The sequence below is a fragment of the Oxyura jamaicensis genome, chromosome 23, assembly GCF_011077185.1.
Source record: "Oxyura jamaicensis isolate SHBP4307 breed ruddy duck chromosome 23, BPBGC_Ojam_1.0, whole genome shotgun sequence".
NCBI classification, from domain to species: domain Eukaryota; kingdom Metazoa; phylum Chordata; class Aves; order Anseriformes; family Anatidae; genus Oxyura; species Oxyura jamaicensis.
Genome location: NC_048915.1, coordinates 3,691,291 through 3,706,302, shown reverse-complemented (window position 1 = coordinate 3,706,302; position 15,012 = coordinate 3,691,291). Strand labels below are relative to the sequence as shown.

The following is a 15,012-nucleotide window of genomic DNA, read 5'->3' as shown; positions in this document are numbered from 1 at the left end:
CCGGTTGCAACCGGCGGGGATCACCCATGGGTGCGCCCCATGGCATCCGTGGGAGCCCCCCGTGGAGGCGGAGGACGGGGGGAGCACGGCGCTGCCGGGAGGTCCCAGCACCGGGGGGATGCCCCGCGGAGCCCTCCCGAGCCCAGGCTCGGCCCTTCCACGGGGGTCGCCCCCGTGGCACCGATCGCCTGCAGGGCACCGGGGATGGCGGCGGCGGGGCGGGGGGGAAGCAAAGCTCCGTGCCCCGGCAGCGGGGAGTTAGAACTGAGGGGGCTGTATCCATCACAGCCCGAGGGCGAGGAGTCCCGGTGGGGGCAATAAACGAGCCCCGGGACCGGGCTGGGCCCGCATAGGAGGTGGCCGCGGGGCCCGGGCGGGCGCCGCTGTCTCCATGGAGACGGCGCCACCGGCCGCCATTACGTGACGCGTGGAGCCTGCGGCCTAGGCCCTGCCCCGCCCGCTCCAGCTCCGGCTCCTCACGCGGCCGCCGCCGCCACCACCGTCCCCCCGGTACCGTCCCCGTCCCCTCTCCGCCATGTCGGCCGCCTTCAGGAAGGCCGCCAAGTCCGGGCAGCGGCAGCACCGCGAGCGGGCCCAGGTGAGCGCCGTCCCCCAGCTGCGGGCCGTGGGGCCCCGGTGCAGGCCTTCGGGCCTCGCTGCCGGCGGCCCCTTCATCTCCTGTCCCGCTTTTCCCCGCAGCTTGCCTCTCGGAAGAAGCTGGGGCTGCTGGAGAAGAAGAAGGACTACAAGCTGCGAGCAGAGTGAGTCGGGGAGAGCCGGGAGGGAACCCCCCGGGGAGGGAGCCCCCCCGGGGCTGCACCGTGGCTGAGCCTGGCCCTGTCCCGAGCCCCCCCACACGGGTGGTAAGAGGTGCAGAAAGGCCTCACGTCGTTATCCCTGTAAATAATAAAAATTACAATTGTTGTCTTCTGTTTTTAACGTTTGACCCCACAGAAGGTCCAGGAGGGCTAAGCTGGACAGTTGGGCAGCACGTGCTTGTTATTTCTCTGGCACTTGCTGCTCAACGCTGTTCATCCCAGCTTTGTTGAGGAATAAGTTACAAGGCTGAAGTTGATGGTTGGTGTCCAGCTTGGTACAGGCAGCCTTGGCTGCCATATCAGAGTGCTGAACTTTGAGGGACTCAGCATCTTCTCAGGGAATGTGGAGATGCACTGCTCGTGCTTTTTTTCCAGGGACTATCACAAGAAGCAAAATGCCCTCAGAGCGCTTCAGAAGAAAGCTCTGGACAAGAATCCCGATGAGTTTTATTTTAAGATGATAAACACACGGCTCAAGGTAAGAAACTACCTTCAGGTGGGATTACACTGCAGCTCCAAGTAACAAGTTATGTTTTTTAATTTATGATTAATAAACAAAACAGCAGACTTACCTCGGTGCCATGGAAGTTTAAGTGCTGTGTTCCATCTGTTTTTAGGATGGAGTTCATGTAATTAGGCAGCCAAAGGATGAAGTGACTCCTGAACAGGCAAAATTGATGAAGACACAGGATCTTAAGTATGTGGAAATGAAAAGAGTGGCAGAAGCCAAGGTAATACTTCACTTTTTAAGTGGTTTCCTTATTGCCAAGGACTGTTTTTACCCCCCCCCCTCCCCCCCTCCCCCCTTCTTTGGGGAGGGGTTGCTGGTGGCAATGGATATTGTGTTTATATTCAGAGAAATCTGGTTTATATAATACTGGAAATGATAGATGGAAATGCCAATGCTCAGTGTATAGAGCCTACAGAAAGTTACTAAAAACTATACTGTATGTTAGTATAAAACATGGCATTTTTTAATGCAAATTTCAGACACTAAACATGTACCTTGCTTCTCATCTATATACAGCTGAGGATTATTGCTGAAGCAGGTAGACCGAATCAGTAGAAATCTGACTTCTGTTTCATGCTCTAATGTTGATACATACACTATCACTGCAAATAGAGTTAAAGAAAGTCAGCTTGGGATATTCCTTCATATCTTTGCTAGTAATTTCAAGGTAATCCTTGAATGGAAATCCTTTCAATTTTGTCTGTCACACAGATAACTTACTGTTGTTTTGAAAATTGGTTTGTACATATTTGGTTAGGTAATACCAGAAACTACCTTGACGTGAAAAGAAGACATGCATAAAAGCCAGATGCTTTAATTTTTTTTTTAAAAAAAGTATTATAGTATTCAAATGCTTGTAAACTTGAGAAGCAAACAGGAATTCACTTCAAGGAGACATCATTCACCTTGTTACAAGTGTTTGGCAAAACTGAGGTTACCTTTTCTTTCCTGCAGAAAATTGAAAGGCTGAAGTCCGAGCTCCATCTGCTGGATGCTGAGGGGAAGCAGCCCAACAAACACGTGTTCTTTTTTGATACTAAAAAAGAAGGTAAGATTTAAACAGGTTTCATCGGATTTTTTTTGTTTCAGGCTGTGTAAAAAGTATAAAGCAGTAAGGTGCTTTATTTATGCTGTTATTATAAAAGATTTTATTTCAGGATTCATATTTCAGGTGCTCTGTAAGTTGTTTTGATACCTAAAGAAGATCTTAGTTCTGCAGGAGCTGTGTTGCTGGGGCTCTCTGCTGCTGACTGTACATAAGCTACGTGCTGGGAAGGTTTGCTGAGCAGTCTAAGAAGTCTGAGTTTATTCCTTTTTTTTTTTTTGATTTATAGTTGAAGAGTTTGATATTGCAACTCATCTGAATACCGTTCCAGAGCTAGTAGATAGAGTCTACAACCGACCAACCATTGAAACATTGCAGAAAGAGACACTGAAAGGAGCTACTGATCCTGTCCATCTAAAGGTAGTTTGTACTACCCACTATTTGTATTGTAGTCATCTTAATGTATTTTTTTTTTATATATACAATAAGCACTAAGAAGGGTTCTTTGGACCACTGTGCAAGAGAAAACAATTCTGTTGTCTTTCACCATTTTTTATTGGTGAAACAAGGCTGTAGTGGATGTCACTGAACCATCAAGTACCTGGAGGCTGCAGTCGAATCTTCTCCGGGACCAATATGGAGAACTTGTTCAGTTGTATCCCAGCTCACTGTGGATTATAAGTCAAGAGTTGTGAAGTTTGGGACAGAACGGCATGGCAGATACCTGATGAGGTAGTTTCCTACCTCCTGCTCACACAATCAGCTTTGGTTTTAATGTTTTAATATCACAGCACTTCTGTCCTAGAAGTAGCTAAACTTGGCTTTAACACTGTAAATACATCTTAATTAGCTTAGATATTGGGCAGTTCTGCAAGCTGAAGTCAGTGTGTGTAAGGTAAAAATAAACTTGTCTTAAACTGCAGATTGGTAAATTTGTAACCTGTTGTTTTCTGAATCAGATGTCAGATAACAAACACCCTGTGGTCCCTTCCATTTTGCCAACTTTCTTGGTTTGGCCTGTCAGTAAAGCAGTTGGACGAGTTGTAGGCTGACAAGTTTTCTCTTCTAGATGTCTGAGTCATATTGTAAGCATGTTGGGATCTGTTCTCCTTAATTTAATTACTTAAATCACACCTGCAATAATACCATTTTTGTGCTGGGAAAACCATCAACTCTTAGTAGGTAAACATGATCAAACAAGTTGCATTTTGGGAGGCCTCTGTGCAATTTCTAAGCACTTCAGGAATTGGTCTCTGGTCTTTTTTTCCCCTGAATAAAGATTTGTGGCTTTTCCTTATGGAGTTAAATGCTGTCTTGCACTCAACATTGAAATTAAGAGGACTTATGAAACTGAAATTCCAGCTGCTTACCCAACAAGGTTCCACAGCTAAGTTAGATGATGTGTGGTGGGTTTTCTTTGCTTGCTTTTTTTTTCTTTAGTTTGGATTTAGGAGATTAATCCAAGTATGAAGAATGAAGTCCTAACTAGAAAACATCTAGTATGAGAATCAAGATGTAACATGATTTGCTAAAATCCAACCACAGAACTAAAGCAGAATTGTTTTATATGGCTGAAATGTAAAAAATGTTTGTGCGGTCTCAGAATAGGTCAACTGTAGACTGTAGCGTCTTGTTCCTCTCTCTTAAAAATGCTTCTCTTTCTTCTCCAGAAATTAGACAAGCAAAGGAAGAATCAGTATGACCTCCTGAAGCAGCGCATTGAGCGAGAAAAGAGCATGTTCGTTATTGCACAGAAAATCCAGACCCGTAAAGACCTTTTGGTGAGGGATTTAACTGGTTCTTTGGATCTTTTGTTAAAGTCGCTAGGTCTAGCTCTGTGCCTGAGTTGCTTTCATTTATACTGATACTTCTAGGTAACTCCTAAAAATAAGCAATCTTCTTTTAGCATGGAGAAAGCGAGGGGATGATACCATGAAGCATTCCGGTTGTGACATGTCTAATGTATTCGCTAGTGCAGCTCTATCGCATCAGCAAGAACAAAGATTCAGCTCTTGAAATGATGTACAGTCTCTTCTGTTGTTGTTGTCACCTCAAGTATAAAAAAGTAGCAGAGGGAAGGAAGCAGTTCTGTAGGTTACAAGATCTTAAAAATCCCAGTGACCACAAAAATTATTTGTCTCAATGGGACTTGCTGTTCACTGGTGCTTGTGAACAAAACAGATTGTGCCTGACACGCTAAAGACAGAAAGAGCAGATGGAAATATAATTCCCACCTAAACAGTGGGAAGTGACCATTTTTCACTAATGACTTGTCAGTCCCAGACAGGGACTTGAGGATTTTTTTTCCCTTCTTACATGACAGCAGATCAAGTAATTTTTTTTTTTTTCTTCCAGGACAAAACTCATAAAGTAAAGGTGAAGAAAGAGACAACGAATAGTCCGGCTATTTACAAATTCAAATATCAGCGGAAACGTTAACCATTTCCTTGAAAAATTACATCCAGTCTCTGGTTCGAGGGAGGATTCTCTGTAAGAAGAAGTACTGATATACTGCCAGTATCAGTTTGGTTTTCGTTGCAGCCTAGTGCTTTGTTAAAATAAATTACTGTGGGCCTGCAGTAGCCATAAATATATTTTATCTAATTAATTGATTAATAAATCAAAGAGTTTGTTCTCTTGGTATTTACAATGGGAAGCCACAAGAGGTGCCTAACTGTTCTAGTAATACGTACCGTAAACAATCTTTGAAAAGTCAAGGTCAAAATGAAGAGACCGGGAAATGGGCCGCACATGGAACAGAAACGGCGTTCCAGGATCTGTCACTTTCACATCTTGGGCCAGTGGACCATGACATGGCCAAAACCACAAGATTTCAGAACAGCTTTTTTTTTTAAGCTATCTTTTCAAGCAGGTTAAAGTTACATTATCTTTCTAATCACTATTTTTGCCCCACATCCTGCTTTGATTTGTTGTGCTTTATCTACCTGCACAAAGTATTTCACTTAGGAGGTGAAAGGCATTGCTAAGTGGGTGTTGCTAAATTTAGGCACCATTATTAGCCAAAGACTTCTGGAATGATGCTAGAAGCAGGGAATTGCTTCTTGCACTGTACAGAAAAGAAAAAACTCAACCTCTACGAACAATTTCTGTAGCTGAGTGCACATTTACCTGTAGCTGTGATTATTTTCTCCTGTACCTTGCAAGAGGGCAGTGCGCACACACCGCCAGATTTCAAGTGTGACTACTAAGTCTGAACAGAGAGGCAATACCGAGGTTTATACACCGGGAGAGACAATACAAGAGCCAAACCTGGGACAAAAGTTTGTCCTGTTTGTTTATGTTACGCTTATTGCAGTGCTGGTAGTTAGAAGGGGGGCTCAGCTGAGAACAATGAAGACACAGAGTGTCCTGGAGCAGTTCAGGCAAGTTAAGAGAGCCTGGGCGTAAACATTCCTTTTCTTATCTCTCTCACTTGTAGTACAGCTGCCAATAATAAGCACATGCCCATGCAAGATGGTCAGAAAAAAAAAGTTCTTCTCAAGCCCTTCCCATTCAGGAGCTCTCCTATCTTCCCTTAGCTAACCATGACAGGTTTTTAGGTGCTGAAATACAGCTTCGGTGCGGCAGCAACAGATGTTGTTGCTGCCATTGCAAAGATTCCAAAGCTATCAAGAAGTGTGGGGTAATATTTTTTTTCCCCCAGGGAAGCATTGTGGGAAGGGCTATGTTTTGCTCTTACAAGCAGCTAGGACATTTCCAATATGGAACATGAAGTTTCACTGATAACACCGTAACGCGTCTAGCATTGAGCAGGAAGAAAAGCTACAAACGCTACGCCAAAAAAAAAAAAAAGTTTATCCTCTTCCTTCCTCATAAGAAATCGCGCCCGTAGGAGAGCTGCAGAGCTTTTTTTCCCCTTTGAAAATTACGTCCCGCCGTTGGGGTTTCTCCCCCAACGAAAGGAGGCAAGCAAAGGGAGGCAGGGGGAGCCCGGCAGAGGGCAGCAGCGCCCCGCGGCAGGGGCCGGGCTCCCCCCGGCCTCCGGTGCCTGCTCCAGCAGGTGCCCGCCCGGAGCTGCGAGCCCTGCTCCGGAGTTCAGGGAAGCACCTTGTTCCTGCAGCTGCTGGTAAAAGAATAGCCTGGTTTCGTTATTTTAAGGTTTCTAGACTCCAAGGTTACGCAGAGCAGCTAACAGAACTTAGTTTCTTCCATGATTATTTTTGGTAAAACTGAAGGTTTTATAAGCATAATTTCTTGACCTTGAAAATTTAAGTTGGCAATATTCAGAGGAATACAAAAAGCAAGGGGAATGAAAAGCATGGTAGATTAAAAAAATAAAAAAGCTTACCTCTGGTTTTGGGACCTTTTAGTTATTTAGAAAATGTACACCAAGGTCCCCAATACACTGGCTGGGGGTCTTTGAAGTAAAATCTTTGAGATTTAAGTGAAGAAGCATTTGATCCTTATCCCTGATTAATTTTTCCCTACATTGAGACAGTTGCTGAAAAGAATGGGAAAGACAAATAGCTCCACGGAAGACACTGAAGGAGTTGCTGCCAGGCAGGAGCTGAAAAGCAGCAAGGGAAGAGGAACAGCTGATGCCCTGGTGCTCCAAGTGCCCTCTGCGCTCTGATCCCCTTGGTAGGCCAAGTGTTGCAGTGGGCACAAATGACCTAATCCCTGGAAGAGAACCATTGCTTCCCTGTAAAGGGGTGAGATATTATGAGATGCATCAGGTAGCTGTGGGGCTTTAAGCAGTCCTCACCAGGGCAAATCCTAGGGCGAGTGCCATAGCGCTGCTTCTGGTGCGAGTCCTCCTCTGCCTGCTGACACACAGGAGCTGCAAGCTTTTGGTAAAGATGCAATGGCTTCATGATCTCTACAGGATTTATGGAGAAAAAGTGGTGCCTATTCCAAGTTCCTTTTCCCTGTGAAAGTCTTAAAAAACAAAACTCCGGCACTGTCACATCTGAGCAGACTTCTTGCTGGAGCCTGACTCCAAAAGCCTGGGTACAAACCCAGCCACCAGCACAGCGTGGCCATAGACTGAGAGGAGATGCTGGCTCCTGTGTATGAACGCATCACTGACTGCCTGCAGGACTTTGTGGATGTTGACCAGGGAGCTTCCACCTCAACAGATAGGGCTGACCCGCACCTACTGCCCCACAAAGCCAACATCATCTCTTCCCACCAAAAAAATAAACTATCTCAAAGAGCAAACCCAAAGTTCTCTTGTAATGACGGACACCCAACGGTCGTCTTCGTGCTTCACAGCAGTGCTGTAGCTCAGTGCCCAGAGAAACATTCAGACAGGTGCTGCTGAAAATGGCATCACAGAGTAAATGCTATCTTTTGGTGCCAGAGAAAAAAAAAGTCCACGTATCAGGCAGGCAACACTGGAAGCATCTTACAGGCCTGTCATGAGACTTCATCGGGGTCACAGTACGCAGGTTGTCTAGACTCAGGCAAGATTCATTCACACTGGGGCAGATGAAAGAGCTGCTGGGATGCAGAGGGGCAGCGGGTATGCCTTACAAACAGGACTAGGTCTTGGCTCTTTCAGTCAAGCAAGATAAAGGCAACACATGTGCCTTAAGAAGCAAGCAGCACAAAGAAGTGTACCGCAGCAAGAAGACCTGTCACCAGCACAAGCATGTGTGAACTGCCCAGGGACAAATTTGGGCTGGAAATCATGTTTTCTCAGAGTTCTGGAAAAGCCTCTGGATAAGCAAGAAAATCATTTGTAACGAGGGCTACAAGACACTTGGGTCAGCCACAGACCCAGCAGCTCACCCCAGGGGACCAAGCCCTACCCTATAGGTCACCCACCAGGACCTTGCTCCTGATGGCACCCAAAGCCCTCAGCTTGGTCATCCTAAAGCACTGAAATGCTTCTGCAAGTGACTGGGAAGAGCCGGTACCTGACCCAAACCCAACACCTTGCCCAAATCCTCTGCCCACGTGGCCACAACATGAGACCTGAAGAACCCCACAGGTTCCCACCGTCCTCTAGCGGGGCCCCGGTGGGGAATGACCGGGACAGCCCGCAGCTATTTTCTGCTTGCGGTAATTATAGTATCAAAGGCCAAACCAACAGGTTCTTTAGCAGGGAGATTCCCTGCAGCTTGCAAGATACAGATATCAAAATACCCCACAGATTCACAGCCCAGGTTCCAGGTGACTCAGGATAATATTGTGCCGTATAATAATTTCATGTAATTCCTTGTTCATGCTGAAGAACTCAATTGATAATGACTGTCTATAAAAGTTAATAGCAGGCTACATTAAAATGCTTGTAGGATTATCTCTAGGCAACTGCAACAGTATATTACTAGCAGGAGGGCTATCAGCAGCCCTTCAGCTTCAAGGTTTGTTTCCCGGAGGTCCCAGTTTTGGGGCCTGGAGCAGGCTGGGGAGCAGCACAGTGGGGTCTCACCCTTTTCACAGTGCCCATGGAGCTGCTGATGGCTCTGTGACAGCAGTGGTGCTCTGCAGCATCCGGAGGGATGCTCAGACCCCAGGGCCCTGCTCTGAGCTCCCACTAAGGAGGCTCCCATCCCACCACCCCAGCATCCACACCAACCGTCCCATCCCGCGCAGCATCACCCACCTTGCGCCAGGCCACCAGGCAGGATGGGGTCCCTCGAAGCTCCCACACATGGGCTGCTTGGCCCCGTGCCCCGTCCAGGTGCTGCTGTTGCAGGGTGGTGCTCCAGGCACAGGGACGTGGGCATCTCCAGCTGGCAGGACCGGCTGCCCCAACTGCCACCAGGCTCTGCTGTCCCACGGCGAGGTTCAGCTGAGGTGACTGGCCCAAGGGCACCGAGGAGAAGAAGGTGGAGGAGCTCCTCGCCCAGCAGGAGCAGCTTCACGGTAGGGAGTGGGAAGAGCAGGATGTAAATCAGGAAGGACTAATTGCTGCTCCACACGGCTGGCCTAAACCTCTCCCTTTCAGAGCTCCTTGCCCACCCGGGTCAACCTTGCCTGGCTGGGGCATTGCCCCAGCTCACGCATGCAGTCCCCGCGTCCTTCCCCGAGTTAAATTACAGAGGGGCTCCCCTAAATACAAACCTGCTGCTTCTGCTGGGAGAAACCCGGCATAAGAACAGGCCAAGCACTTGCAAGGTGAAAACAGCAAATATTTGCTTTGCCTTCTCTACAGTTACATACCAGGAGCTTCAGTGCCTCGAGAGAAGCCAGGTGAGCAGCGCCGCTCTGAGCAGGAAGGAGCCCATTATTTAGTGAGAACATATTCCCAGGATGTCCCTGGCTTGGCAGACCTAAAGACTGAAATAGTAAGTTAGTGCATATAGATCATCATTTACCGAAGCACAAGCCCTGATGCACCTTTCTAGGGAAGCTCTAATTTATTATGCATTGTCATTAGCTGCAGCAGGCAGCAGGGCCTTCATTAGAGCTAGAGTTAAGGTCTGTTTTGGCTGCCTCATCAGCATCAGTGAACTGCGTCCCTGCGAGGTTTGATACAATTTAATTAACCTAATTAAAAGCTCTGATTGCAGAGATGATTGGGGTAGAGCCAGCAGCAACTGCATATTTATAACGAGCTGGAAGGTGTGGGACTGGAGCCAAATGATATGCATCTCTAATGAGCTGGTGCTATTGAAGTGTGGATTTGGAACACTAACATTTATTTTTGGCAACAATGGCCAGTTTATCTTCATGATAGAAACGATCACAGCTTGATCACAGGGAGCAGGGAGCTCTGCACAGTGCTCCCAGGGCCTCTGCAGCCAGGGGGGAGCCCTACCCCAGCACCCCCAGCTCCCCCTGGCCCCCAGCACGCCGCAGGCAGCCCCTCGGGATGCACTAACCCCTAACCACAGCCCTACATGAACCAGGTGGGAGATGCCAGCAGGATTCCCATCCCCAGCACCAGGTTGGGCTCCCAGCACAAGGGACCAAGCACCCTTACACCCAACACCCCATACCCAAATCCTCTGTGGAGCACCAGCAAAAAAAACCCTCTCCCCTACACCTTACCTGATCCCAGCACCCAGGGCAGGGGCTTTAAAGCTTCTGCTGCCCTGGCTGATTGTGCTGCTGAGGCTCCTAAGGGCCAGCACCTGGCCCTACCTCCTCTCAGGAGGTCTGTGAACTCCCTTTCTCCTCCAGTTTGTAAGACAGAGATAGGGGATGTGTGTCCTGGTGGGGACACCCTGCCTGTCCTTGTCCCCAGTGCAGGCAGCACCCAACATGTTCCTGGGCATCGCTGCTGAGCCAGAGCTCCTCTGCCCCTGTGGGGCAGGCAGCAAGGTGGGGGCTGCACCCCATGAGTGCCCCCAGCACCCATGTCCCCAGTGTGGGGTCAGGGTGCTGCAGGATCCCGGGGTCAGCATGCCCTGTGGCATTAGCAGGCTGTCCCTCTGAGGCTGCCCAGCCACTTGGAAAATTTGATCCACGCTAATTATGCTGAAAGGAGCCCTTCTGATAACGAGGATGGAATGGAAGCATAGATAATACTCATCTCTGAGTGCCATTAATCTTTAAAACTGGAACAATAAGTGAAAACACTGCGGGGCATATGAAGCAAGGTGTGATTCACATCTGCTCCTCCGTGGCCGCCGCCTGATTTATTGGCGCGCGGCGATTTTCCTGCTCAGTTTCAACAGCGCTGCATTACATAACACCACGGACTGTTTTGCTTGCCTTGATCAATCAAAATATCTCCTCCATGTCCTTCTCCTCGACCCAGCATGGGAGATCCCTGGACAAGCCCCCCAAGTCCCCGCACAGACGCCTCCCTCAGCCTGCCCGATGCCCTCCCGGGACAGCAGGAACAAGGTTCCTGCTCTCCCCCTGTCCCCTGCCACCCGGCCGTGCCACATCTATCTTCATGTTTGACGCCTTTCATTTTCAAATGGCTCTCTCTGGGATTTGCTTTCTTTTATTTAAATTGTGGATTTGCTGCAGTGACCTTTTCGCCGGCTCTGAGGAGAGGTGGGCAGCAGCTTCCCATGGCAGCCCCACGAAGTCTGCTGACCCGGGGCTTTGAACAAGTTCAAAGCCTTGCTTGCCTCTGCCTTTTGGCCATAGCCCTCAACAGAGCCTTTAGATGGATTTTTTTTTCACCTGCTTGCCTGGGAAGACATCATCAGAGACATTTCCCCTCTCAGGCTTTTTAATATTTACACTGACTTTGTGAACAGATAATATATTCCACTCTCTTCTGCCTTGAAGAAGCCGGTGCTCCTTCTCGCAGCGCAGTCGGGGGAAGCGGTGGCTGCCGCGTGCAGGCTGCCCTGCAAGGCCAGGTGGAAAGATCTGGGGGGACACAGAAGGCTCTGGGTCACTCCTGCAGCCCACAACACTGTCCTGGGGCAGCCCTGCTGAGCCCTCACCTCCTGCTGCAGAGAGATGCTCCTTAAAACATTCCCCCAGTGCTGGCTCAGCCCAAAGCTGATAGTCTGCTTTGCTGAAAGACAATCTGAATGCAAAACAGGCTGCTTCTGAAAACTGGCCCACAGATTCCCAAGCACTTTATAAAGCCTGGCCCCGGCCATAACCACGCTGAGATCATGTGGATGCTTTCTCAGTGGCAATAAACCAGGAGGGCAGCCAGCAGCTCCCAGCCCAGAAGCGTCATCAATGTATTTGCAAATGCTCATCCGTAACCTTGCTGATTCCAGACCACGAGTCCAGGAGGGGCGGCCAGATCCTGCCCGCTGATCACCTGCATGCTGCGATCGGCTGCGCTTCGCCCAGGGAGCAAAGCTGAGGCCTGCAGCCTTGGCAGGAGTTTCACCTCCCTGGGCTGCAATGCTGGGGGAGAAGCGCCAAGGGAATGATGCCACCAGCAAAGTTGTGACCTCCAGGGCACAGAAAGGGAAGGCCTCTCCAGCATTTTCACTTGGGCACAATCTCCTTTCTCGCCTCTAATCTGGTGAGCACCCAAACCACTGAGCCGCGTGAGCAGGGCACAGCCAGGCGCGGTGGACGGAGGCTTCAGGGAACCACTCCCCAGCAAAAAAAGCCTCGGGGTGAGGTACAACCTCCAACCCACCAAAACCCATCCTCACTTTTGGAGATGACAGGACAGGGCCCCACGGCAGGAGATGGGCTGGCTCTGCCCGCCTGCTGCAGGCAAGTCAGAGCTCCCTGCTCCCTCGCAGTGCCACAGGGCTGCTCGATGAAGAATCATCATCCAGGCAGCCAGAGAGCCCCAGGCCAAGGTGGGATGGCTGCAGAGGTCCCCACAGCGCTGCAGAAGGGACCTGGAGGGCTTCTGCAGGGGGCAGGTGGCCTGAGGTGGCCCTTAGGTGGGCCGGCGTGTGACGGGCGCGGTGAGGCGCACAGCTGTGCGGGGGGTCACATTTTTTCAGTCCTGTGTTGCCCCAGCAAACAAATGTCCCAGGATGCAGACAATAATGTTTTTATGAGACTCTAAATTCTAGCCTCAAATGCTCTTTGTAGTGGACTAATAGCCAACACGTGGCCCTTCGTCTCATGCTGAACTTTTGTGGTCCTGCAGGGGAAGAAAAGGCCCTGGTGAGCATTTACACTGAGCACTTTGTTCTCCCAGATTTGTAGAGCAGGGAGAATAATGTATTGAGACTCTCAGCCTGTGCCAGTTTGGCTTCATTTGTCCTTCTGAACTTGCCCTGAGAGATAATGTTTCCTTCTAATCTGCTGCCGTCCACCTACAGCAGGGACCCAGCGAATAATTCCCCCCAAACAAGCCTTTATTCTTAAGGCCCTATCTGGCCCTAACCCCTTCTCCCCCTTACAGAGTAATTGTTGTGTTCATTACATGATAATAGCCCGAGCTGTATTCCAGCCCACACTTGCCATGGCCACACAAACGAGGTTCAGGCCGTGCTGCTTTCAGGGGAATGCTGCTCATTTGGCATTATTTGAAGGAATGTGCCGGGCATCCGAGCACCAGGCACGCTCTCCTTGCCAGCCTGCCTGCGTCAAATCGCCTGTCAGATGCGGCAAGAAACCAGCACAGCCTCCAAAGAGCCGAGTTTTTGTTTTTTGTTTTGTTTTTTTTCCACACGTGATAATAAATGACTGTTGTACTCCGGTGGGAAGGAGGCCCAAGGAGGAGGAAACACGACTCGTAAGTCTCCGGTTAATGGAACAAATCTTTTCTGTTCTTTCCTGCGCAGGTACTTATGTCACCCTTTCACAATGATATTTTAATAAGCCTGTGTAAGCCTCACAAATTGCCCTTTATATCTGTAGGAGATGGGATGCTCCAGGGGATGAGCAACATACATGGCGAATGCGCAGGAAACCCATTATCCCGCCTGCTCCTCGAAGCTTCTCACTAGGTGCAGCCGAGAAGGGTGCCGGGGGTGCTCCTCTGAGGAAATATCCCTGGAAATATCCTCTGCTGAAGGGGTATTTCAGCAACACCAGCCCCGGCAATGTGGTGCCTCGCCAGAAAAAGCTGAGCTAGGGGCAGATCCTGTGGCCAGGTGCTGAGAAGGGGCTTTGGTCCCGGCTCTGCTCATAGCTCAGGATCACCCTCCGATACCTGCCTGGGGAAACATCAGCTGTCACATCCTAACAGCCTAAACAGTGGCTTTGGTGTTCCCTTGCTGCGGGGAGCCTGCCTGCCCCAAGGACCGACTGCCATTTACTGCCACCTAACGAGCTGGTGGCACCGACATGTGCATGGATGCGAGTGTCACACCACGCGTCCCAGCTGCCCAGTATGCAGTGGTGCAGGGCGAACACCTGCACTTGTGCCCAAGGTTAACGCACAGGCACACATGTGCAAAACCACTCAGGGATCCATCACACGTGGCCACACAAGATTTCTGACATCACAAAACCGTGGTGAAAAAAGCACAGAAAGGCACAGGCAGAGCCTTGGCTTCCTCAGTCCGTGCTCAGCACCGCAGCCCCTGCAAAGCTCTGCGTCCCCAGACCTTCCCCTCTGCATGGCTAGCCCCTTTCCCTGGGGATCAGCCCATGCCCCACGGCTGGGGCTGCTCCCCAGCCACAAGCAGAGCCACCAGGGTGCATGGGACAGCCTGTTCCGAGAGAGCGGGCGCTCCGAAAACCTGAGCGGGATCGGCAGTGTCCTTTGTGTATCACGAGGCTGGGCTGCTGCCAAATTCCTCTGCACCCACTGCCTCCATTAAATGCGTCAATCATTTCTTGGCAGCCCGAGCCCCGGCGAAGAGTCGAGAGAGGCAACTTCAGACGGTTGGGCTGCTTTCATTAAAAAGGTGAAAAACACACGCTGAGCACAAGCAGAGGCTGAGCTCTGCCTGCACGGAGAGCAGGGCTGCGGAGCCCTTCCTGCTGGGGAGGGGAAAGCAGCAGCAAAAGGCAGCCCTTGGTGTGGGAAGGGGCTCGCAGCATCCCCTGGGACCTGCTGTGGCATCCTCCCAGGTGGCAGCGCTGGCAGTGGGGCCCTTGGGAACAGAACAGGAATGTCTGGGTGACTCAAAGGTTCCTGGCATGGGCACAGTGGAGCCAAGTGAGAGCAGCTGAGGAGAGCCCGCGGGCAAGGACCCACTGGGGCAGCTGGGGACAAGGGGCTGGGAGCACCTGTGGGAAGCCAGGAGGTCTGGGGACAGGGCCACTGGGCAGCGATGGGTCCTGCAGAGGTGAGAGCAGGAGCTGCAGCTATTCCTGGTCCAGCAGGAGAGAAGAAAAGGGCGTTGCAAACCCCAGCCACTGCAGTTGGGCTCAGCAAGCGC

At 50.2% G+C, this 15,012-nt stretch overlaps 1 protein-coding gene and 1 long non-coding RNA gene across 2 annotated transcripts; one reads left to right on the top strand and one right to left on the bottom strand.

Annotated features, from left to right (window-relative positions):
- Positions 1-54: 54 nt before the first annotated feature.
- Positions 55-5,024, top strand: UTP11 (UTP11 small subunit processome component). The gene is made up of 8 exons (XM_035345781.1): positions 55-598; positions 700-761; positions 1,194-1,296; positions 1,436-1,549; positions 2,284-2,377; positions 2,664-2,794; positions 4,045-4,155; positions 4,730-5,024. The coding sequence occupies exons 1-8, from the start codon at positions 536-538 to the stop codon at positions 4,811-4,813; spliced, it is 762 nt and encodes a 253-aa protein (XP_035201672.1). The 5' UTR covers positions 55-535; the 3' UTR covers positions 4,814-5,024.
- Positions 2,976-9,779, bottom strand: LOC118177764. The gene is made up of 3 exons (XR_004755914.1): positions 9,506-9,779; positions 8,946-9,201; positions 2,976-3,042 (listed from the first exon to the last, which is right to left on the bottom strand). It is a non-coding gene; the product is annotated as an uncharacterized LOC118177764 (long non-coding RNA).
- Between the last annotated feature and the right edge of the window lie 5,233 nt (positions 9,780-15,012).

Excerpts from the sequence above, each read along its gene's own strand:
- UTP11 (XM_035345781.1), top strand. The coding sequence starts at position 536 with ATGTCGGCCGCCTTCAGGAAGGCCGCCAAGTCCGGGCAGCGGCAGCAC. Across the intron at positions 1,550-2,283 it reads AAAGAGTGGCAGAAGCCAAG|AAAATTGAAAGGCTGAAGTC; the intron begins GTAATACTTCAC and ends TCTTTCCTGCAG. Across the intron at positions 2,378-2,663 it reads TTTTGATACTAAAAAAGAAG|TTGAAGAGTTTGATATTGCA; the intron begins GTAAGATTTAAA and ends TTTGATTTATAG.